At 28.4% G+C, this 27,281-nt stretch overlaps 1 protein-coding gene across 1 annotated transcript in view; it reads left to right on the top strand.

Moving 5' to 3' along the window:
* Positions 1-11,823: 11,823 nt before the first annotated feature.
* LOC107452067 (nose resistant to fluoxetine protein 6-like) overlaps positions 11,824-27,281 on the top strand; it is a 36,791-nt gene continuing 21,333 nt past the window's right edge. Inside the window, exons 1-3 of the mRNA XM_043041538.2 lie at positions 11,824-12,486; positions 17,791-18,008; positions 27,030-27,144. Of these exons, the coding sequence (XP_042897472.1) occupies positions 12,183-12,486; positions 17,791-18,008; positions 27,030-27,144 (637 nt within the window). The 5' untranslated portion in view covers positions 11,824-12,182. The remainder of the gene's footprint in view (positions 12,487-17,790; positions 18,009-27,029; positions 27,145-27,281) is intronic.

Raw genomic sequence — 27,281 nt, forward strand, 5'->3', positions numbered from 1 at the left:
CTTAAATCTAAGCTGAAACTGAAAAAGGGAAGGAAAAAAATACCAAAACAAATTCTTTCTTGATTAACAGTACCAGTTGCGCCATCTGTTATTGAAATTATAAAAAAGGTCAAGACAGCTAGTTGATATTTAATTTTCAATGCTTACATTAATTTGTAGGAAAATTTTTGAGAAAATAAAAATTACATATAACATATTTTTATCAAATATTTTACACAAAATTTTTCAATTTTATAACCGGGGACAAAACCGGGGACGCAAACAGACCGGGGACACGAGGTCCTCGCCGGGGACAATCCCCGGAAATCGGGGACGTCTGGTCACCCTAGGAATGCCTTTCTTTACCAAGTCTAAGAGAACATTGCAAAAAGAAGTTAAAGACAACTTACCAAGCAAGATAAAAAGTTTGTGTGATCCTTTAAATAAAAGTCATGTTAAAATGTGATCCATAAAGTGCATTCTAGCTATGTTGGATAATTCAATCGATTGCTAGCCTGTCACTTGCTTTTTGAGTAGAAAAAAAATCTAAAAGCTAAGTATTTTTCTTCAGAATTTCTTCTTTTTTTATTCATTTATACCTAAATCTGATGGCTTGGTCAAACTGCTTGTAAACTCTTATGAAGTTAAAGTCCTACCAATTCAGGATAGTATTTATTACAGAAAGACATTATAGATATAGAAAGGAAGATGCATCTTGGGTTACAGTGGAATGTACAGCGCATGTTTGCTTATTGTTACGCATACATATGCAGGTTTGTATGCTCAATACAAAGAATTGTAAATCTATTTAACAGACAACATAAATTATAGAAGAAAAGCCCAAAGTTACAAGCACCGAGATTCAAAACTGTTAACACCCTAAGCCTCCATATTTCTGAGCGTTTAGCAGAAGAAGAATACTTCTGGGCCACAGAGGTCCAAATTTTCTACACATATTGGTTTATTGGAATTACGTACATTTGCAGGCTTGTGTGCTCAATTTCAATCTTATAAGCCTTTGTCAAATAGAAGGACAGATAGAATACAGAAAAGGACAGCACGAAGATACATCCAGGGTAACAGCGGGATTCGAACCCGCTACTTCCACGCCTTGCACAGTACTTTGCAGGCGATACCGTCGTCCTATATTGTCTTCCTATCAAATATTTTGTATCTCTAATTAAAAGTCTTACTGCAATAGTTCTACTTTGCTATTACGGTTTAGTTTTTATTCTCTTCCAAATTAAGGGTTTAAAACTAGGTTTATTGCAACGCATTACCTTATACGCCACATTATAAGAAACTTAGTCGAATCGGTGTCTCAACTTAACAGTTTTATAACTATTTTTTAGTGCAAATTACTACACTTCTGTAAGTTAAACTATTCTTTATATAATTAAGAACTTAACCATCAGCTTCATACAAAATGTGATACATGAACAAATTATTTATGATACATCAGCTTGTTTGGTAAACAAAAATATTAAATTACGGTAGTGATCTCTCAGAATTTTAAATATTTTAAAAAACGTTGCCATGTGAAATTATATTCACTTATAAGTCTTTATATAATCATAAAGGAAATGTTTGGACGTGAAGCACAATTAACAACCTTTAACACACATAAGTGAATAATTTAAACTACAGTAGAAAAGCTGTAATACCAACACTCTAAAATAATTCTTGATATATATGGTAAAAACTTCTATGGTAAAAACTATGTTGCTGTTCTTTTTACCGTAAAGTTTAACGGAACAAATCTATAGTTTATTTTTCACAGAAAGATTAACTATAAAATCAATAATTAAATAGTGCCGTGAAAACTACGGTATACAATTTTACGGTAAGAATGGATTTTATTTACCATGCACTCAAATTGCCAGAAATTTTTACAGTAATTTTATCCGAAATTAGACTTGAAGAAATTACGAAGCTAATCATCGGGATTGGTGAGCTGTGGCAAACAGGAGGCTCTGCCCTTTGGTTTAAAAGGAAATTGTAATTCCGAATATTTTAGTTTTTACTGCCTTTTGTTTACCAAATATCAAATCAGATTACGAAACACCTAAAATTCGTATAGTCATCTTTATATCCAATCTGTAATAGGAATTGATGTTCGTGTATGTAGATGAATAGGAAAAGTAGTCAGCAACATACGGTTTGTATACGTTCTAATTAAAAAATTTTGACGTATTAATGTAAAAAAATTGCAATAAAAAATACTTGAAGATTAGAAAACATAAATGATCATTCTTTCACACCTTGCAACTTGTTCTATTCTACTTTTTTCACAAAACAGGAAAAAGTAGTTTGACAAGAATGCTAATTTTTTCTAACGTGTGCTAGGGGGTGTGATAAGTGTCAAAATAAAATTAGAGCTTCGTAGATACCCGGGAATATCAAGAGATTGGCCGAGAACACTTTGCTGGCTCTTCATCGCAAATTTCTTTCGGGTGATTCATTCCTTTTCCGGAGAAGTCCCCAATTCACAACTCCTATGAACTAGAGACAAAAACTATTTGTAATGGCAATGTAATAAGTAATAACTATCTTGTGGACTTGTAATAACTATTCAATGTGCTGATGGAGGTGGTCGATGGTAAACAAATATTAATATATCTTGGATATGTATGATATACAGTCTTTCTCCTATAAGAAGCTGAGAGGCAAAAATACAATTCAGTGTTCCTTAAAAGGAACAAATTTTTAACTTTAGAGAGACAAATCACAAATACCCTTATAAATTTAGAATGAAAAGTAGTGAAATTGTTCTCATGAAACTTTCAAGAGGTCAAAGTTGCAACAGAGTTTCTCAATGACTTTAGTTCCTGTAAAGTATGTCACTACAAAGTGACAAGTCACATTGAATGGTCATGGAGACTTATGTGATATCAGAAGACAGAGTGACAAAGTCACTTTATGACCTCCTTGGGATGATTTGAAACTGACACACCTGTGACTGTGACTGCTGTGAACATGTTTTACTTTTATGACGTCACTGTGGTAATCTGTGCTATCTGGGTCTAACCCAGGATCAGTATACCACTGAAGATAGTTTATGTCAACACTGCGTTCGGTGTGATTCGGGAGTAGAATTCGTATCAAACAGCCATTGATGGGATTCGAACCTGATTATCCCTTGAGCCACTGCTGCCACATTTGTTAATTGCTACTTTTTTGTTTTTCTAGAAAACCTAAAGAGCTAATAAAATTGCTCACTTTTCCAAATACAGGGTGTTTCCTAATTATTGCCCTTAATATATATTTTTAGAATACTTTCGAAAATCAAAGAAATATACATATTAGAGGCTCGCAAATTAATATTGTAATTAAGCAAGAAAAAAAGAATATCTATCAAAATCTAATGAATTATTTTTGAAAAGGAGAAACTAACGCGTCGAAACCAGTTTTTTTACCAAATTAAACTCGATGGTGTTTCAAATTATCCCCTCCCATCTGCTCTTTATTTTTTTTGACAACCAATAACTCGTGCTTTTATTTCCCATTGTGCTTTTATTTCCCATTGTGCTTTTATTCGTGATTTTAAATAATTTTTTAAATTTAACTCTAAACATAATTGTAATGTAAAATATATGTTTTACGTTTTATTTAATATGCTAAAAACTAATTTATTAATTATTTGGATCATTATTTTTTATTTGTTTTCCAAACTTTTGATAAGTGGCAGAAAAAAATATTTAAGCTTTCCCCGTCTCGTTTAGGGAAGAATTTTTAATTCCTCAAGCAAATGACTCAGAATTTCATGCCTATTTTCAAGCGGAAAACTTAAACACCTGGATCAGTTTCATTATAATTCTGAAACAATCCCTCTATGGGTTTCAATTATGGAAGCGAAACTGGTTTGGACCGACGCATTTCATGTGTTTCGCTGAGTGAAATAAAAATCTTCCCCCGTTAAATGGGAAATAATATCTTTCTTGAGTATTATGCAATTATGAACGAGTTTTTAGAAAAGCATAATTTGAAAAATTGTTTTCAAGGATGGAATAAATTGTTGCACTATCAAATAAATATAAACTTTTTTATGTTTTTGCTACTTTTCATAGGATAAGAACACTTAAGTGTACGCCTCGATGATGAGAAAAGGAAATACTTTTCTCATTTTAGAATTTAAACAATTTATATTGAAAACTAGCATGCCACTAAATGATATAAGTGATATAATGATATGCAACATGGACTCAATATAAAAAAATAAGCGTATTCGTTTAATCATGAGGGAAAGGAATAGAATGGTTAAAAACGTAATGTACGAGTAATAAGAAAATAAAGCACATATTCAAGACAAAAAATAATTGTATTCATTTAATCGTGAAAGAAGATTGAAATGGAATCTTAAAAAATTTAATGTAATAAAATATTAAACATAAATTCAAAACGAAATTCGTTTATTTATGAAAGATTTGAATGAAATGGTGTAAGAAGGAATGGAATATAAAATAAAAGTTCCAAATAACAGAAAATATTCATACGCGTTTAAACATGAAAGAATTGAATGAAAGGGTAATCAAAAAAAAGGAACATAAAAACATTTAAAAAAATAAAAAATGATCGTATTTGTTTAATCATGAAAAAATTTAATGGAATGGTAATAAAAAAGGAATTAAAACACAGATTGAAAGTTAAAAAATGATCGTATTCTTTTATATATGACAAAAAGGAAAAGAATTAAGAAAAAGAGAAGCAAAAGAAATGAAAAAAATAAAACACAAACAGAAAGAAAAAAAATAATCGTATTTCTTTATTTATAAAAGAATTGAAAGGAATGTTGGATAAGGAGTATTATACAAAAACAATGTAATAGAGATGCAAATAAATAAATCAACGTATAATAATAAAATGGAATAATGAATAAAGGAAAGTAATAAAACACAGATTTAAAAAATTAAGAAAAATAAAAAGATTCAGACGCTTTCAGGATTGGTTTAAACTGCTTAAGACTGTTTACGTTTAGTGTTGAATAATGTTTGTCGTCTCCGCACGCAAATTTCGCACACATTTCATTAGCGTTAAAATATTTTTGCTATCCAGAAAAGTTATTAATGTGCTCTAGTTTATTCAAAAATGAAGTTAAAAAATTCAAAATCAAAAATCAATTACGAACTGTTATTTTTAAACTGTTTACTGAAAAGAATGTGTCATTTTTGTTCTCTAAATATTCTTCTTTTGAATAAATCATGCATTTTAAGAATTATTGATATACAAATCCCTTTATAGAAATAGACTTTAACTTGAGAGAAATTTGAAAGCTTATTTTTACATTTTTCTTGTAAAAATATGAATGTAGAGTTTTTCTAGTATTTATGTTTTCAAATCGTTAACTCTTTTTCGGATACAAAATTTGGTTTTAATCGAAAAAGCTGAGTTTTAAAGCAGTATATAAGATGTAAATTTTTGAAGATTCTTATATGTAAATATGTACATTTATTAAATCTATAATAATAAAAAGAAGAGTTTCAGAGTGTGTCTCCCCGTTGTGTCCCGAGGTTTCAGAAGCATTTTGCGCTAACGTCCTGCAATTCGGACAGTGGTTGCTAGATGCAATTTCAACCATCTATCCTAACATTCATAAATTTTTTTTCAATTAATTCGTGTGGAGCAGATTTTGAAAAAGAAATTTTTGTCGTAGGCTTAACACAAAGTTTGTTATAAATTTAACTTTAGACCATGAACGATAATGCTTGAGAACGGCTTGATTTATAATTGCGGTGCAATTCAACAATTTTTGACTAGTATAAATAAAATAATAAAACAAATAATAAATATTTACATGAAGTTATTCTTTGCATGAAATTTTGTAAATTTTGTATCTGTGCGCAAATTTTCTTTGATTCGCTTAAAAAGTCTTCGAGATATGTTGAAATACGCAAAAAGAAAAATTAGCATTAGTGGATCCACATTTTGGATAGCTCTCTTGATTGAACTATGGGAACCATATTCCCCAGCTTGCTGCTGCCATTTATATTTTGGAGGTTACAAATCAGAATAAAGTAATTTTGTAATTTATATAGAAAATATTATTGAAGCATTTAGTAGTTTGCTGTCATTTGTTGTATAACATGATTATCAAAAATATTTCATGTTTTTTACTTTAGAAGTAACTGAATATTCGATCTTTGTATGGGGTAAAAACAATCCTAAATAATTATTGAATCTTAATTAATTAACCCAACCAATAATGCTGAAGTCTGCAAGGCATGCATTGAGACACTTATATATTTAAAATATTTTCACTTTACTTCTTCCTTTCTGTTGCCCTATCCTTTGAGTTTACGTTAGCCAAAACACTTATTTTGGAATCAAACTCATCAAAATTAAAGATTAAATAAACTTTCCTATCGCAAATGATAATATTGATGAAAGTCGACTCATGATAGTGTAAATTTACCCCAATCAAAAAATTTTCCTGTGGAATTCATTCTAAACGAATAAGTACCTTTTTTTGATGATGACATTTTCATTTCGTTTATCACTGATTTTACCAGTTTACATAAAATACCGTTTGAAACTCTCCCGGTGGTAATGGAAGATGTGAGGATAAAAAAGAGTTGCTGACCTATCCATTTTTATTTGGTGGCTAATGAGGTTATCATAATTGGCATCAAAGCACACGTCCTTTTCTTAAAAATTTTGTACTTTAAAAAAAGGAAGAACAAAAAAAAATTGCGATCACCGAAAGACAAAATGGTTGTTGTCTAATTTTTTCCCCTCTTTATTTGTGATATTCACCTGAATTCGTATTGAAAACGATCCAGTCTGAATTGTAGGTTAGAAATTCTGATTCTTAATTAAAGCAATAAAAACAAAAATATCGTTCAAATGATGGAATTCTCTTTTATTCAAGACTGAGGAAGTATTTATGGGATCTCTTTGGTCCCATATCTTAAAAATAAACTCACCAACTTAATGCATAACTAAATTAAAAGTGAAATAAAGAATTCTAAAAAAGTTATCAAACAACAGCGGTAGTCATAGCAACGCGTGCAATGACGACGCATGCGCACTGTTTACTATCACTCTTAAACGCAGTTGAAACGTGCGATGACGTCCAAATAAGGTGCGCATGCCATCAAACTCAAAACAACACCCATTTTGCCAGTGGGTAATAAGATATGCACTAAATAGCAAATTTAAAGGACAAAATGCTAATTTAAGAGATAATAGTTAACATACTATTATTAATACCAATGATGCTTCATGAGTTTTGGAAATAGGCGCTTCAGGTATTATGATAATTCGTGCTGTTTTAACTGATACCAAATTTATACTAATATAAGCACCAATGTGCCTACTATAAGTACTGTGGCAATAGGTTTTTTCATGGCCCCCGAAATGAATAAACACCAAAGAAAACTGTCTGATTGCAGTAAATTTTGACTATCATAATCTTTACTTTCAGTTTTGTGCGTGATTTTGTAGTACCAATTTATTAATTATTTAGTTCTCCCCCTCGTAAGATTAACGAGTATTTAGGTATTTGGATATAATGTCCATTCTAAAGGTTTCATCTTCTTTTATCGAATTATTATCTCAAACTGAATGCGATAATTCAGTGAGACACAAAATTATCACCCACGAGCCATTGAGGTCCCTCGGGACTTGAGTTGAAGATGAATGTTAAGTCGAGATTGAAAAGATCTGTCTTGAACAGAGCAATGTTAAGTAGAGCAAATTTTTTAATGGCGGAAAGTGATTGCACCAGTCCTATGCTCACATTACACAAAGTGCTCCATAGTTGTCATGAATCGTAACTTTTTTACTACCTTTAAACTTTTTACCAATATCAGCTATACAGTTCATAGGATTCTGCCAATTGAAACCTCACTACTGTGTTTTGTTTTGTTTTGGACTTCCAATCTTAACTTGACTTTACATTCACGTTAAATGCTTACATGTAAACTGATTTATCAGTTATGGGCTATCTGCGGTAATAAAGACAATAAAAACATATTATTTGAGTCTAGTGTATTTTGTTACACGACAAAAATGTGAAGAAAGAAATTATAAAAATATCTTAGTATGCCGAAAATGATAAAAATTAAATTTTTTTATTTTTCATGCAATAATTAGAAATAAGTAAAAAAATAACTAAAGTTATATCATTGAAATTTATTTAGAAGAATCTCTTTCATCCCATTTTTAAATTTACTCTCATCTAAGCTATTGTACATATTTCTAAGTAAAAATGGCATTTTCTGCCATTAATTAAATCTCAAACGATAGGAGGTTAAGGTAAGAAAATCTAGATGGCGCTTATGTAACTGAATGACTAAATTATAATTTCTAAGATACGCACAATTAATTTCATCATTATTTTAGGGTAATTGAAAACAGCATTAATCAATACAATACTGTCAAATCGAATCGTTTGAAGTTTGTTTAATAAATTGCTTTAATTAAAAAAAGTTTTTCGGACAAATTTATATAAATTGCTCCATTAGCCTTGACATTAGTTTCTAGATAAACTTCTTTCCGTTTTTTTTTTCGTTCTATGTAGAGCAAGTGTTGCAATTTGTCGTTTGTTGTCGCTTTATTTTTTCCTCTAGTCTTTTCAAACACTCGAGTTATTTAGCCAGCAGTATTTTCAGTTCCAGTTTTCTAATAAATCAATAATGACCTTCCAATCATTTTTTCAATATTTTTTTAAATAATAGATAACACGTGCTTTTATCTCATGTATTCATAAACTGATTCCAGGTGACGAACGTATTTAAGATCTTATTGCGAATGCTTAAATATGAAGATCAAAATCTTAGCTCAATTTTTAATTTCGCAAAGTTACGATTGTACATTTTTTGGTAAATATTGGGTGTTATGCAGATGGGTCTTAATGTTTATGAAGATGGTTATTGGGTTTCTTGGTTTTTTCCTCCTAAGCAATTCACCTCTGGTAATTACATACTACAGAAGTTTAAAAAAATTCTATAGTGTCAAGTTATTGCACTATAATAAAAGGCTTTCTTAGATATCACACGGGCTATTAGGGGTTTGTAGATGATATTTTTGAGACACTCTGAACTATCTCCCTCATTTTAAAACAAGTGCTTGTTTAAAAAAGAATTATAAAAAAATCAGTAGAATGAGGTTTCTTTCTTATAACTGTCTATACAAAATAAATGGCTCATGCTTTTAAAAAATATTACTGAACTAGTCTGCTTTTTTAAACATAAGCAATTAAACAATAATCGATCTAATTCGTCAAAGAACGCAAATTGGGAACAAGGATTTGTTAACACGTAGATATTAAAAAAATTTGGGGAATTTTTTTTAAGAAAGGTAAATTTACTTTAGAGAAGCAAAATAATTTTTCGTTTTGAATAAAGGGGTAGATAGTAAAATAACTTTAAGCAAATTATTATAAGAATTTCAAACTATCTTAGCAATACAACAAAAGTCAATGTGAGGTCCAACTTTTGCAAGCCACATTTTTGGTTACTCTCCGTACCAGAAAAATATTTTCACAATAATAACACAAATCAGTTTTTTTTATTTTAAAATGATACTAAGGTCTTAAGAAAGTAAGGTTCAGACTACTGTCTACTTGTAAACTTTCTTTTCCTTTCTCAAGTATTATTTTAAGAAATGATTTTGATGTTGTTGCTGTAGTTAATTTACGTCGCACTAGAGCTGCACAATGGGCTATTGGCAACGGTCTGGGAAACATCCCTGAGGATGATCCGAAGACAAGCCATCACAATTTTGATCCTTTGCAGAGGTGATGGCACACCTGCTTCGGTAGCCCAACGACCTGCACGCGAAGTCGAGCACTTTACTGTAGAACAGTTTAACGACGACCAATACCGCACACCCTCGATCCCTACGCAAATTGATCCAAGTGGTCACTCATCCGCACACTGACCGGAGCCAGTGATGCTTGACTTCGGTGATCTGTTGGGAACCGTGTCTTAACGATCAGTTCACTGCGGGACAAATGATTTTGAAAGTTTCAAACTTTTTAAGCCTATTCAGATTTGCAGGGCATTCTGTGAGACTGGTGATATTAATAAATATTTTAATGAAGTAAATAAATTTTATAGTTTTTAGGAAAATACCAAAAAAAAAAATTACATTATTGTCAAGTTATGAAAGTCATCCTGTTTTTTGAAATATTTTTAAATCTTCGTACGTTTCCTGGTATGTTATAAAAGTATCGTAAAATGATAAATCAAGCTGCATTTTTATAACAATTCAGGTGCAACTTCATTTTCCATATTTTTAAGTATACAATAATTTAAAAAAAAATACAATTTAATCACGGATGAAGAAAAATCTCGATTTATCTTGTGGTTTGTGTTTTATGCATCCCATTATTGACAACTATTAACAATTTCCTTTATTTTTTATAATGAAAAACTGTTTGTAAGTAATTTTCGAAAACCTTCATTCATTTTTGCTATTACAAAATTGACGGAGCTATTTTCCCTAACTAATGAGCAACATGTCTTGCTAAATTTCTAAGTATAAACACTATTTAATATCCCAAAAGTAAAGTTTGTATTTATTTCATGATTTATATGTTTTATGCATTACATTATGATACACCATTTAAATTCATTTATTTTTAATGGAAAACTTCCATTCGGAAGTATTTATGAAAATTTTCATTTGTATTAATTATTACGTAGTTCACGGAGTAAAGTGTTCTAACTAATGTTAAAAATGTTAAATATATTAAATATAAGCGCTGTTTAATCTTTGAAAAATAAAGTTTGCTTTTATTTCATTAGACATATTTCATGCATTCCATTATGATACACAGTTCACATTAATTTGTTTTTACTGAAAAACTTCTATTAAACAATAGCTCAGAAAAACTTCATTTGTATTAGTTATTACATAATTTACGGAGTAATTTCTTATAACTAATGTGCTGCATGCCTCGTTAAATTTTTAAATATAAAAACCTTTTAATGTCTGAAAAGTAAAATTTGTATTTATTTCGTTATTTCATGCATTTCATTATGATACACTCTTCACATTAATTTATCTATAATGAAAAACTTTCATTAAGCAGCCATAGTTCTGAAAAACTTTCATTTAAATTAAATGTTACATAATTTTCAGATTTATTTGCTTTTAATAATGTGCAACATGTCGCTTTAAATTTTCAAATATAAACACTATTTAATCCCTGAAAAGTAAAGTCAGTATTTATTACATGATACTTATTTCATGCATTACATTTTAATACACAGTTTACAATAACTTATTTTTAATGGAAAACTTCTATTACATAATGCTTCTGAAAAATTTCTATTAAACACTAGTTCTGAAATTCTTTTATTTGTATTAGTTGTTACATAATTTATGGTGTAATTTGTTTTAGCTAATGTGCAGCATGTCATGTTAAAATTTTAAACATCAACACTATTTAATCTTTGTAAAGTAAAATTTGTATTTATTTCGTTATTTATGCTTCATGCATTCCATTACAATACATCTTTTACATTTATTTATTTTTAATGAAACTCTGTTATTGAGTAGTAGTTCTAAAAAAACTTCGATTGGTATTAATTATTATATAATTAATGGAGTAATTTGTTTTAACGAAGATGCATACAAAGTTGCATTCAATTTTTTTTAAAAATAAAAATGATGTTTGATGACCGATACGGTTTGCATTTATTTCTTAATTTATATTTCAAGAATTTCTTTATTGAACATATGTCTATTTTTAATAAAATTAAAAAAAAAACCCTGCTGTTGAGGAATAGTTGTGAATTTTTTTGAAAATTATTATGTAATAATATATGACGAAGTAATTTAAATGACTGTGGGTGGTACTAGCGTTAAAACGTAACTTTTTTAGTCGTGCATAACTTCCTGAAACAAAAGTTGTTTGCCATGCACTACTTTCGACACTGTCCAATCGGATGCATAATTCGGAAGATTCAACTTATCGTTGATGCATCTGAGTTTATTAATTTCTACGTTTCTACCTTTCTACGTTTTAATGTTACTGGTTTGTTTACTCGAAGGTCAATCCACGCAGAGTTGGCCAAAAACTGCTTTCTCTCTGAGTATAATCGATGTAGAAGAGTAAGTAAAGATATCCCTTCAGCATTCTATACCTGATGACCTTCGAAAGGAAGAGAAAAGTTCGGGAGATAGAAGAAAAGGGGTGAACGAAGAACACTTTTTTTCCCGTATTCCATCACTTTCGATTGCGAGATTTTGCAGAGATGAAGTCGTCGTCGAACTTTCTGTTGACCGGCGTTTTCATCGTCTGCGTTTTTGTTCTTGCCACCAATGGCGAGGGAATACAACAAGACCAAAAAGTCGATAATGAAACGGAAGAAGTTATTCAGAAATGGGAAGAAAATTTTAAAAGTATTCGTAAGCTGACGAGCACTGCCATCAAAATGGCAATGCCTTATTTTATAGATTCTGTTACATCGGGCGAATTTACATTGTCAACACCCTGTCGACATTCTCTGTTTCAATGGATAGCTGATTTAAGGGCGATGAAACCATATGCTTTTAGAAGTAAGCACACTTTTTTAGTTGCTTGTAGCTACATTTTTTCCATATTTTGCGTGAAATATAAAACACTTTTTTATTTAAATCTGAAGAGATTACTTAAAATAATATTTTTAAAGTAATCAGCTAAGTTAAACATTAGTAAAATTTAATCTCCAAAATTAAGAATAAAATCAGAATTTACATTCGAAATTTTATTCTTAATTTTCAGGGAGTCAATGTAAGTTCAAGTAATGCTATATAAATCCATCAAAGGCAAATTTGCATTGTCAACAGTTTATCCACATGCTGTGTTTCAATGGATAGCTGATCTAAGGGTAATGAAACCATATGCTTTTAGAAGTAAGCACACTTTTTTAGTTGCTTACAGCTACATTTAATATAAATATTTTTTTATTTAAACCTGGAGAGATTAATTTAAAATAATTTTTTTAAAGTATTCTGCTAAGTTAATCATTAGCCAAGCTCCAAAATTTAGAATAAAATTTTTTATCAGTGAAAAGTTTTTTCTTAAATTTCAGCATTAAGGAGTTATTTTCCATGATATGTCTTAGGTTAGCGATTTTACAGTTCACTGTGTTAAAAATTATAATTCTTAGTATTTGCAAGTATTATGAATTTCTGTTTAAACACAATTAATATCAAAGAAAATGAAATAGAAAAATGAGTTAAGAAAGCAAAACGTATAATGTGTATATTCGTTACTTTATACAAAAAATATAGAGTATCTATGTTTAGTTATGTTGTTGCCTTTCTTTCAATTTTACCGGTTGATCTTAACTAATTGTCCTGTATATTGCATAGTATAGTTTTAAGCATCGTCCAGTTTATTTAGCATTTCTAAAATTTAGGATATTTTTCATGAATTTATATCTAAAATGCTCTTAAAGTACATTATAAAACATTTTAAAAAACATACATTTCAGTTAATGGTTGCATAGTGTTATGGAAAAATATATGATTAAAAACATACTTATAACTCAACTGAAAAAAGTATGTTGCCTAGAAAAACATTTCTTTATAACAATGTTAGTAATCTCTTTTTATATTCATCGATATAATTATCTCTTTTTTTTATTTAATATTCATAGAAGCATTAATATAGTCAATTTTCTATAATTAAGTAAGCAAATGGATGCATAATTCCATAACACATAAAAATAGTATAATCAAAATTAAAGTATGACTTGAAATATATATATTTTTTAAAACGTCCAAATGGTAAGTTACACTATAAGTTCTTTTACACTTGATTAATTGTTGCATTTTATGCTCGAACGTAAAAGAAAACTAATAAAAAAGTTGCGCTAAAATGTATGAAAAGTAATAAGAATCTGAAAAATTGAGCCAAATTTCACTGATTTACATCCTTATAACATAATACTCATATTTCGAATTAAAAGATTCCTAAAAATCCTTCTCCCATACTTTGATAAGAACTGGTTTAAGAGCATAATTAAAATTACAGAGTAATTTTGTCTTGCTAATGGAGCAAGAAAGTAATGTATACAAATAAATTTGCTTATGTCTTTCAATTATAAAATTTTGAAAAGTAATGATAGCTTTAGAAATCTAGTGTAATCTTCTGGTTCTCGAAAATAAAAGAAAATGCGCACATTTGATACAATGAGCTAAAACATGAGTTATTCACAAAAGATGGAAAGTTAGAAAATGTATTCATATTTGATGGATTCTGTGAAATTTATAATCCATTAAAATTGCCTATTTTACCAATTATTAATTCACCGACCATCAGGATACTGAGAAAAAAGGCATGGTTCAAACTACCAGAATATGGTAAAATTTACCATGTTTCTGGCTCTATCGGAACACCAAAAAGTTCGGTAATTTTTATCGGCATGATTGTAATGATGGTAACGATTTTGGTAAAATTAACAATAATGTCTGGTTTTATAACTTGGGATAAAATTTGATCAATGTGGTAATATGTGGTAATTTTATCATGATATCTTAGAGCAGGGCGAGAAAATCCTTTATTCGGTTAAATTTATTTTTTAGTTTTATATTGCTTACTAAATTTGTAGTAATAATAACTTTAGTTTTGAAAACCAGAATTTAAAAATTATGAAAAGTGTTTTATTAACAAAAAACATCAATAAAAATTAGTGATCATGGTTTCTAATATATGTAGTTAATTTTTTGATGGTTCAATTAAAAACAAACTTTAATTAAAAGCTACTTGTACTACTAAAATGGTTATGTTCAGTGCAATTATCATTGTGACACAAACATAAGAAGTTTTCACTGGAGGTCACAAATTGTTGAAGGTTTTACAGTTTTCAGGCAACGGTTTGTCTTAATTTTAAAAGGCTTAACCGGATATTGTATATTTTTCTTTTTTGTCCAAGAGCTGTAAAGAAAGGAATGGATGGTATCAAATTAAAGGATGTTATCGAAATACATAATGCACTTTGACGTAAATCATGATACAAGACTCTGAAATACAATGAGATTCAGCTCACTCTATAGAGTTTATATTTAAGATAATATTATATATGAGTTATTGACTAGCACTTAGGTTTAACTCATATGTAATATTATCTTAATTTATATATGAGTTAAACCTAAATGCTAGTTAAATTAAGTGCTAGTAATTAAGTGAATATTTGAACTTGATAGGAGGAATGCTATTTTTGCTAATAATTAGAAATTGCAATTTAAAATTATACCTTATCAGAAGGCTATAGAATTATAATGATTATAACAAAATTATGAAGAACAAGATTACAAAAGAGTAACTTTTTGTTGTATTTTTAATCATCATTACAATTTATATTTTTTGCTTTAGAATTTTATTTTAAAATTTAGCTACTCCACCGAAAAATAGAAGTAGATAAATTTTTTTTTTATCAATGAAATATTTAAGTTAAAAAATACCTTTTACTTTTGAGATATAGTTTTTGAGGAATTACAAGTAATTTGCATTTAATTATTTCCTTTTAATTATAACAAAAATCTCACTTTAATTAAAAATATAACTCATGTAAAAGCTATTATTAATTTTAATAAATGTCCTTCAATTAAAAAAAGTATTTTCGGAAAAACTAATGCTTGTTTTTTTTTCTTTGAAGCATTAAAAATCACTTTAAAAACCAATATTAATCTGTTAAGTTTCCAGAGAATCTATATTTTTCCGAGAAGTTTAAGGGTGATTTCTCGATTTTAATCCTCACGTGGAGTATGGAACTAAATAGTATATTTAAAAAAATATATAAATCCGTGTCTGAGACTGGCCACATGTGAATACATAAAAATAATTTTATTCATATCTCGATAGGTTTAAAGAAAAGTAAGAGCTGCTACTGATTTGGATTTTATATGTCTTAGAAACTTGGAATTACCATGATACATAGAGAAATTTATAAGGAGTACGTTCGATTAAGAAAAACATCTCATAATTAGGTCAAGAATTATTAACTGTTAAACTTGCAGTAAAAATACCATGCAAGTCGCTCTACACCCTGCAAAAATACAATTAAACACAAAAAATATGTCGTGCTGAAATTGCTATTTTTATTCTCTACTTAATTATTTCCTACTTTGTTTAAAAGTAATTGCAACCACGTGTATTTTTTTCTACTTTCTTTACTTAAACAATGACTGTTCATTTTCGTAAATTTTTTTTCTCACTCGAAATCTTTACTTTATAAGCTTGTGCTGGAGTTGATGTCGAAAGTAGCAGAAAGAGAGACAGAAAGTGTTTAAATATATCAACATTTTTAAAAATATAATATAATTCAAAATGATAAAAATATAATTTCAGAGAGTTAAAAGCTTTTTTAGTTTTAAAAGGATATAATTACATAAGTCTCGTTTACAAGTAAAATCACTTTTAATTTATTTTTTATTTTCGAGTCATACGATTTGCATTCTTAAGTTTACATTTTAAATTTTTCTCAAGCATAGTCAATTATTTATAAAAATCAGCTAATTGATCATTTCTTTGCGATTAACATATTAATAGTATGTTCTTACATACAATTATGGCAACTATATATTTTATTAGCAATATGTTCCATGTTTTCCATGTCTGAAGAAAACAAAAACAATTAAGAATGAAAAGCAAACACGGGAATTAATAAGTGGAGCAAGCATGAGACAGTTTATCTTAGTATTCATGAAAAATGCACGAAATTATAATTTCCAACGTTAGTTAAAACTGTATTAAAACTATTAAATTAAAATTATAATTTTTCCGTCTTGAAATCCTATTTAAAATTTTCCTACTTTCATAACAAAAACTTTCTTTCTACCTAGAATTTCATTTTTCTGAGATATTTTTTCCAGAAATTAGTATTGTTCAGAAAATATCTTTAAAAATAGAAAATAATATTTTTAAACATCTTGATCGCATTTAATAGTAATCAAATAAAAGATAAACTTTTATTATTTGTTTAAAGTAATCTAATAATCTGACGTGGAACTGTAAAAATTATCTCTGTGGGAAGAAAAAGAAAAATATCGGGCAGGTAATAATTTATCGTAGTTTTTCGACAAATTTTCTTCATTAAATTTTCCCGTTATTTTATTTTTTGTAAATAAAGATAATTTGTTTCTTTATTTTTTTAACTAATAAATTTTTAAGAATTACCATGAAAAGTTATCTACTTGCTTCTAAAAACCACGTAATGTAAACTACGTGTGTAAATTTCACATGCTTTATTGTACATTTAACACATCATTAAATATGCAAGATGACATGTTTAGAAAACCTATTATCAAACCAAGGCATGTTTTTTTTCAAAACACTTTGTATTTAGTGCTAAAGAGCATAAGACAATAATATATTGGTGACCACCACTATATGGTAATTTTGTAAATAAATAATAATTTTTTTCAAGCAAACCTCTGAATGCTGAAATAGCATTTTAGAAAAAAGGAAATTCCCATTATCATTTTCACAAATTAAGTCTGCTTTTAAATTTTCCCCAGATCCGTAGGAATCCTGCACTAATTAGAGGCCTTAAATGTGCTTTACTTTATTTTCAGCAAAGTTTCTAAAACTACGCATTATTGATGATAGTTGCGGAAAACCTTATATACTATAACTATATATTTCAGCTACGCGTATCAAACATATCCAGTTAGCAAATGTCTGAAATAAATAAATAATACGTACATTTTAAGCTTCGCATTCAATGCTTTAAATGTTGCTTTCAATATTAATTTCTAGTTTTATATAAATTATATTTCACATTTACATAATATTATATTACATATTATATTTTAAATTATATATTAAATTATATATTATATTATGTATTTATATTATTCAATATTATTTTCTAGTGGCCGATGCGTCTGCCAAGACAGTTGACGGTGTCCTCACTGGGACATTGTCATCTTATGGGTCGTATGATCAGTGCGTTGATACAGTTGTACCAAACAAAGATATTCGTGGGAAATATTGTACAATTACAGCATGGCCTCCTCTACCACCAAAACCAAGATTCTATTCTGTAAATAAACGTCTGGAAGCATTCAAAATATTTGAAAATGACACTGGAGTAAGTTATTTATTTATTGTCTGTCATTCTTTTATTTGAAACCCAGTGTAGAAAAAAATAAAATTAGCCTACAGCGCGCTTTAGCTTACATTATGCATATAGTTACATATAGGTAGTAATACTTGGAAACTATATTTGGAGCTAAAAATTCCCAGAATTTCAATATACACGCAACTTTAAAAGTTAGTGTTTGAAGACACCTTAAAGTTTGTCTTTTATTCTTTCATGAACTTTCAGAAACAATCGATTCTGTGATTAGGAAAAATACTGTTTTGAGATAACGTCGTTTGAAGTTTTCTAATCATTCATATGCAATCATATGCATTCATATCAATCATTCACATTCATTTGGATGATTAAAAAACTTTCAACTGGTTAAAATACGGATTAAAAAGTTTAAAACTATCCTTAGAATATGCATATTAAAACAAAAGTAATCTTTTTCACTTCAATGAGTTTTATCCAGTATTTAAAACAAAATCTCGAAAACCCAATTGCCATCTTTAGTAAAAGTAAGAAAATTGATATTTTTACTTTGAAAATTTTATAATGAGTAAAATATTAAATAATATGAAATACATAGATATCCGTCATAAATAGTACGTCTAACATACTACCGCTATCATAATAGTTCGGTTATCATGTCAGTGCAGCCGTACTATTATGATAGCCGTATTATTTTGATACGACTGCTACTAATATTATGATGATTATCATAAATATTTCTTCAATGCCGCTGAATTATTTCTTAAAAACTAATTAATTTTAATTTTCCACGTCTTCTACTAAGCAAAAACTGCTGAAACTTTAAATTTTTCAATATGTAGATTAATCTGATATAAAAAACTTTATGCCTCATAATTCAAACTTTTTCATCCACAACTAAATTGAATAATCAAAAATAATAAATAATTATTAAAAATTAATTTTTGTATGAAATTATCTCCGGGTAAACGGGTTTTATGAGTGGGTGCAATTTTTTTAATTGCTTAATTAGCTTTAAAAATGTAACTAAAAACGCCAAAAGTGAAATCAACATTAAAGGATCCGAACTTTGGAACCCTCCTGATCAAATGATGAGGAACATCTTTCTCAGATTGCCGCTACCCCATATATTTTGAAGGTTAGGAATCCAAATATGTAAAAAAAATGTATATTTATTCCGAAAAAGTTCGTTTTTGTGTCCAATTTCGTAACTTAATTAATAGTTAGACTAAATAATTAGCATATTTGAGCTTACCACCAGGAACTATTAAGATTGATAATTAAAAACCGATCATTAGAACGTTATTCAGGGTGATATATGATTTTGTGCTCTGTAGAATATGATATATCATCTAATGATTCACCGTGATAAGGTTGCTGTTAATTATCACGATATTCTGTACGCTCTTAAATTTCTAATCACGTTAAAATAGTTAGTTTGTATTTTTAATCAAATTAATCTAAATTTTCGAGGCTAAGGTTGAAATTCGATTGTTTTTAGTCTAAACCATATGTTTAATCTAATCCCATCTCAAGCAGTGAATCACTCCTATTTCATTTTGATTATGAAACTGCATTGTATATTACGTTAATCTTGATAAGTATTATGTCATTCTGCTATGAATAGCGGTGAAGGACAGGTTTCTTACTGAAAGAAAATATAAAGAGACTTTAATTATTTAAATAAACAATTTAAACTAATTGCATTAGTTATAAAGAGGAAAAATTTAATAATTTTTTTTTAAATAATTAAGTAGTTTGTAATCATACAACTCATTAATGTAAATAGGTATTAACAAACATAGTACATAGTGACAATACGTTAGAAGTACATTATAATTTTATTGGAGCTTTTAATCTTTCAAAAAATGATATAGATCTAATTTATATGAATCGTAAGACTAATTAGTAATCCTTAGATATTTTTCACAATGTCATGAAGGACAAGATCGTACTAAAAATTCTAATTGTATTTTATTTTCATACAATGTATCAGTATTTTACAAATGGAAAAGTGGTCGTTAATTAATGTGGATGAACGAGGAAATTGAAAAGGAACATAAACTATCTTTTAACATCTTTTGAATCATGGAATGAGAACACGTATTCTCAAACATATTACGCAACAATTAATGCGTAGTAAAGTGATTACGTAATTGATATGCTGAAACAGTACTATCTTTTAACAAATCTGATCATCTGAACGTCTCTCTATGGGGATCTCTTTATATCTGATTTCTGTAATTTTAATGTCTTTGAAATGTTGAAATAGCGTATAATCACTATGATTGTTTGGGAAATAATGAAGTATATATATATTTAACAATATGTAATGAAATTTAGATATATTTTTCGACAACATCTATAATCGAAAGTTGATTCGACCTTCAGACACTGCTTCGATTTTGACCGAAATTCATAAATCTTGCTAAGCGAGTGATAATTAAAAACTTGATGAACGCGTTTTACGAATCACTATCTGTTTACGACCATTCATTGAGAAGAAAAATCAACCAATCAGTTTCTTTCATAACTGGGTTATCAAAACGTAAATCAACAAATATTCAAATATATTATTATTTAATAAATTTTATTAGGTTTTCATTAATATTTAAGGCAATATTTTTCCAATTTGGAAAAGTTAAATGTTTTGCAATAGTGGAGATTTTAATAGTATATATATATATTTTTTAATTTGAAGACTGCTATAAGTCATAGTTAACTACTTTTGACTCTAGTTAAAACTATTGATAAAGATAAATTTAAAATATAAATTTTATATCTACTTTATCATTATTGGCAATAATTAAAATGGAGAATATTCTGAAATTGTTTTAAATAAAGACTGAAACAAAACTGAGCAGGCTCAACATTAATTTTTTATGTAGCGAAAAATGAACTAATATAAAATGTATGTAAAATGAACTAATATTATGCGTGCAACAAAAGCATACGTAACAGAGCCTAATTTTATAGTTTCGAGTAAAATATTGTTTAGATATTTTAGTTATATTGTTTAGATATTTACAGTACATATTTACAGAATAAACTAAATATCTAAACAATATTTCGTATATTCTTTAGATATTTAGTTTATTCTGTTTAATAATAATTTAATAATAATTTGCAGCAAATAAATAAATATTACATGGTATTTTTGTACACTTTAAATAAGTATAATTTTCTTTTAGTTGATTTAGGTACCTTGAGTATTAAATCTAATAAAACGAATTGGTGCCACTTAATTTTTTTTTCTTTTTTAAGTATCTAAGTACATATATTTAGAGGATATTCTAAGGAGTAGAACGGGATTTTAAATTTTCTTATTAACAAACTTTTTTTCATATTTTTTTGTTGAGTAGTAAAAGCTTTAATTTGATGGCCTCTCTGCAGTGGATTAAATTTGCAAACTCGAGCATTTTGGGAAAAAATTTTGTTTTAAAATATTTTATTTTAAAGTTTATACTTCTATTAATAAAACACCAAAAGATATTTATAACAAGTAATATTACAAAAAAAAACATTTTTAAGTGATATTAATAATAATAATCTTTAATACTTAATTTGATTAAATTTTTATGAAAGAAAAAATTAATAAAAATATTTATTTTTCTCAGGTGTTAAGCTTACCCCAGACTTTCAATTTTTTTGATTCATCGGTTTTGTGTTTATTCCCGACCAATAGTTTTGTTTAGCTAAATTGGTTACGTAAATTGTTTTTCTAAATTTCTAATAAAAAAAATGGTCTCGTTATTATTATCATATTTATCAAATACTGCTGCAATACTGCTCCAATATCTTAAAAAAATTGGTTATATTTATGTTTTATGTGAAGTAAAATGCATTTGGAACGCATTTGTAATATGCATTTAATATTTTGTTTTAATAGAGTTGTTTGATAATTAATTATTTTATACACATGAAACATTAACCTTTTTACTTCAATGTTAACGGAAAGAAGTTTGCCTTGTTAATAAAATGAGAAATGAGAATGACTTCTCTAATTAATTATCTTTATTTCTGTCACATAAGGTCATAACTGTTCGCATATTGCAGAATATTTGAGCGGAATACAGATTTTTTGTTTTAAAAATTACAATAGTATAATTCAAAATACAAGAGTAATTAAGCTAGAAATTGTCTATTTAAATTGTGAATTCAATTGCAGTAATCTGACACAAGTATTGAGTTTGAATAATCATTGATTGATTTCTATATTATGGATATTGCTTGAGTAAATTTCTTTAATTTTACAATCGATCAAAAAAGCTATCTAAAGCTAAAAGTTTATAATTTAACGAGAGAACTACAGCTATCGAATTCATTCCGGAGCTTTGTATTTTATGACAATGCAAGTTTCAATAGTTTTCCTTCACCAGATGAAATTTATCGTCAAACGAAATTCAATTACGACTGCGCAATTTTTTTTATGATTCCGTCCACTTTATGATTACAAAGCTTTATTTGAGTGCTCAAATTTTATCTGGAGCTTTGCATTTGATGAAAATACATGGTAGAATCGTTTTCAAACCACTTTGAACTGACTATATTACACTGTCAGAATTTTTATTTTAAAATTATGATAAAATAATCGGTTTAGGTTAAGTTTAAGGTTAGGAACATATCTTTACCGTTACTGGTTTGAAAACTTTTACAACTGATATTCGTGAGTAAAAGTTTATATGTCTTTATAACCATTTACTACTAGCATGGTTTCGAAACCATAAAAATGAAATTTAACTGGACATTGGAATTAGGTTATGTTAGGTAATGGACGCAAAAGTGTAGTTGTGACTCTTTTGGGATAAGCAGCCCTATGTTGCAACCATCCATGCATGAATTGAAATTCCATATCTCGATAGTCCAAGGACCGAGATAGCCTGGTTGATAGGACACTGGGCCCATGTTTAAGAAGTCGTAGGTTCAATCCCCGCCGGCCGCAGACTCCCTGTTTAGTAAATGGTGACTGATGCACGTTAAATCTGTCGAGTCACAAAGTCCTCCATGTTCCAATAACAAATCATACCTCTGGGGGTACTGATCCAGGAGTTTCCTTGTATTCTGGATTGGTTCAAAAACTACAAGGCTACGGAGTTGAACATTAGTAGTCATAAACCCAAAATAGGGTCGGCTGTTCGAGTCGATTATATAAAAAATAATAATATATCTCGATAGTCCAAGGTCATCATCAGGGCACTGTAAACTTCTCATGTGTGGAAGGAATTAAGGAATCATTGCGGTGCAATTCGAGGCATCTTTCAGCTTGACATGGGATGGACAGATTAGCCCTCTCGGTCAATGTAAATACACAACTGGCAGGGAACTAAGGTGATTCATAAGACATTCACTACACTTATTACTGTAAGTTTATTAGACATTCGCTGTTGTGTTAAGCACCCGATGATGGAAAATAAAAATAAGAGTTCGTAATTCTTTATTTCTTGATTTAGCTTTCAACTTTCGAGAAAGGCGTCCTCCATTCTCGTTAGTTGTGGGCCTAGTTTGCGCGAACAGTCAATATTAAATTATTATCACAGTTAATAGCTTGAATACTATTTTATGGCTATTTGACTGTTTTGATCGAAAGTGGAAAAAAACAATTATGTAAATTTTTATTTAAAAATTTTTTCCTAGAAATTTCTAACAGAGTATCACTGAAGGGAATTTATCGTCACTGCATGCTTCGACAACTTCAAAACTGTACTAGATCTCTAGGTTGGATGACGGTGCAAGTCAATCATTTTCCGACCATTCTGCACTGAATTTATGGCTGTATTATTGTTGAAACGAACTTATCGTGTTCTCTTTGCTGGAAATTTTAATTGTTTTAAAAGCGTCTACAAGCCGAATTCATATCTTCGATTAGAGTTATCACCAAGCGAAACTTTTACTACTTTCTGATTTACTTGGGTACTCAAATTTCAGCTGGAGCTATGTGCCAAAATGCTAGTAGAAGTTACAATCGTTATGAGGAAAATGTATCCCCAATGGAAATTTCGACCCCGTTTAAACAAAAACAAACTACAAGTACAGGGCGAGAGAAAAATAATAAAATAAAATTCAAAGCTGCTCTTGGAATATTAATTAAATTTGTTTTTAAATAAACTAAGCAGAAAAAAAATAATTATTTTATGTCATATTTAAATGAAAATTGCATTTGAAGGAAACAATGCAATGCATGAAAAAATGCATTTCACTTCCATAATTTCCCTCACTTACATAATTCACTTACAAAATTTCACTTACATAATTTTTCATACTTCAAGAAAATCATTTACATAATTTCCCTTTAAATCTACGTGAAAAAGCAGTTTTATAGTTTTATTTTATTTATTTAACGTATTATTTAACAATTTTCCGTTTCATACAATTCGTATTTTCATGTCATCGGTTAAAGTATTCTAAACGAGAGAATATTATGTCGATTTTAATTTAGTTTTTCTCAAACTAAAAAGCATGCCCATATTATTAACCCAAGTGAATGAATTGTTGACACTTACAGTTTCTATAAAAATACAAAAATAAATATTTGGAGAACAGGTCATTGAGTGACTAAGGTAGGAATACATTGCTTTCAAATAGGTAGTTATTATGTCATACATACGGCTATCTAACTAGTTGATCTTGTTTTTCAAACTCCTTTTAGAAAGGAATGTTTATTTAACTCAAGGATCAAAACAAGTTTTGGATACACCCTATGAGTTTCTGTAGAATTTGAAGAAATATTTTTGCTTTACTAAGAGGGATTTTAACCCTTTTACGCAAAATTTAAGTTAAATATTTTTCATACTCTGTTCATAACTTTTTTTCATTATTTTGTGTTAATTTAGGTCAAAATAAGTGAAAAATATTATATTTAGCATTTCAATAATTTATTGTTATGAAATACGGCATGAAAGACAGGTGTCTCTTTCTGACTTAATGGTAAAATCTTCCAAATACGGCTCACATCCAAACAGAAATTCTTCAAATTTGAGCTTATTTGCAGTTATTTAAATCTAAGGAAACAGTTATTCATCACTGATATTTCTTTAATTTAAAAAATAAATTATTGATAAAGTTTTAAATATGAAACAAAAAAAAAGTACAATCTCTTTCTTTGGATTTTGGATTTTAATATGCATATAATTCCGATAATCTAACAGGCTTTTTAGTAACTATTAGATTGATTTTTTCTGATTAAAAATTTCGAAATATATTTTTGTTTTTAATTAGAGTGTTAGAAAAGAAATATATATACATAAAGAACACCGGTGTCCTTTCTGCGTCAAAGGGTAAAAAGTGAATTACAGTTATAATTTCATAGAATCGAAAAAAAGCATTCCTTCTAAACTCATAAAATTTTAAATTAAATAAAATTCATAAAATGCCAACATAAAATAAAAATCAAATGTTAAAATCCATTTGCTGTTTATTTACGTTTCATTTTACTTCGCTTTTTTATTAAATGTTTTCAAAATGCTCTCCTTAACTTAAATATTACTGGTCCCAACCCCAACTCTCTGCTATAGCCAACCACCGAAACAACGTTCTTACCATAATTAAAACAAAATATAGAGCACTCTATTTATGAAAATTCTACGTTTTTAACTGTTCAGTTTTGTCAAACTTATAGCTAAGTTAGTTTCAGCTTTTCAATGAGCACATGAGAAAAGAATTTTTCATTCGGAGATTCGTTACTGTATGTTTGTGCTTATGACTGTTCACTCACTTGATATATTAGTCTGTTTTCAGCTTCATTATGGTATGTCAAAAATAAATTTCATTGATCATTTGTAAATGTACATTGCGCAAAAAAATAAACTGATCACCCTGATCCTAATAATCGGACATTTGCGTTCTAGGACTAAATATTTATGATTCGAGGGGGTGACATCAAATATGTTAATTGATTATCGCAGACGATATTTTAAGTTACTAAATTGGAGATAAACACGAATTAAACGAGAGAGTGAATTTTAAGACTACAGCTTTTTTAAAATTTGATTTTTTAGGAATTATTCGACTAATTTTGTATTTTGCCATATGAAATTACATTCTTTAAAATTATATACCTTACAATTTTTGACTATTATAAAAGATAATAATAAAAAATAACAAATGTTTACTAAAAATTCTTTTTTGCATAGAATTATGCTTGGATAAAAAAATTTTGTAAGTGCGTGCAATATTTTTTTCATTTCGCTTAAAAATTTCTTGACATAATGCGAAATATGTAAAAAGTAAAATTAACATTAAAGGGGCCAAACTTAGGACCGCTCTCCTGATCAAACAACAATTGGAACCCTATTTACCAGATTCCGGCTATCCCTTATATTTCGGAGCTGTCAGAAACCCGAATATGTCGAAAAAAAGGTACGTATATTTAGAGAAAGTGCGATTTTGTGTTTGACTTTGTAACTTAAAATGTTGTCTGCACTAACTATTTAGCATGTTTTTACCATTAAAAATGAGTTCTGGAACATTCTGATCAATAAATCAGAAGTTATTCAGGGTAGACCGTTTTTTTTTGAGAAATGTACATGTGCATCAATTCTTTATGTAATAAACTTAATTCGATTCTAAATGTGCATCTCTTTTTAAGTTAAGTTCTTACAAAGATTCTAAAAATAACCAAAAAGTGTGATGGTTACGGAACATAATGTAATATCACAATATTACACATTTAATTTACTAATGATTAGTTTGTGAAGTAAGGATTTTTCCCGTTTATAACGTGTAATGAAGAAAAACAACAACAGTAAAATGTAAGTGCTAATACTTAAGTGCTTATGTAAACATTGAAGACTAGAAGTTGCATTTTAAACTTATTACTATTATTTATTGAAAAAAACCTAAAAATATCACGACCTTTTTTTTATTTGTTTCTTGCATCAATAGAATAAATCTAACATTATATAGGAATAAATAATGTGTAGGAGTATGTCATTTTATTTTGGGAAGTTATTTGTTTTTATTTATATAAAATATTATTACATATACTTGCGTTTGAAAATTACAATAGAGTTTTATTGAAGCAAATAAATTTCCTTACAGATGCCCGGTGAAGTTACAAATCATTTGCAATTGTTTTACAACTTCCCCTTCAGAATTGGTATATGTGTGCCATCATCTTGTTCGAGGGAAGATATTTACAATGTAACGCAAATGGGTGAGTTTGAAATATATTTTAATAGAGAAAAACAATTAAATTTGCTTTACGTGTGATGCTGTTCATAAATTTGTAATGTATCAAAGAAGACTATGAGAAACTTCCACCCTAAATTATATATATATATATTACTGGTC

The sequence above is a fragment of the Parasteatoda tepidariorum genome, chromosome 4 (assembly GCF_043381705.1).
Source record: "Parasteatoda tepidariorum isolate YZ-2023 chromosome 4, CAS_Ptep_4.0, whole genome shotgun sequence".
NCBI classification, from domain to species: domain Eukaryota; kingdom Metazoa; phylum Arthropoda; class Arachnida; order Araneae; family Theridiidae; genus Parasteatoda; species Parasteatoda tepidariorum.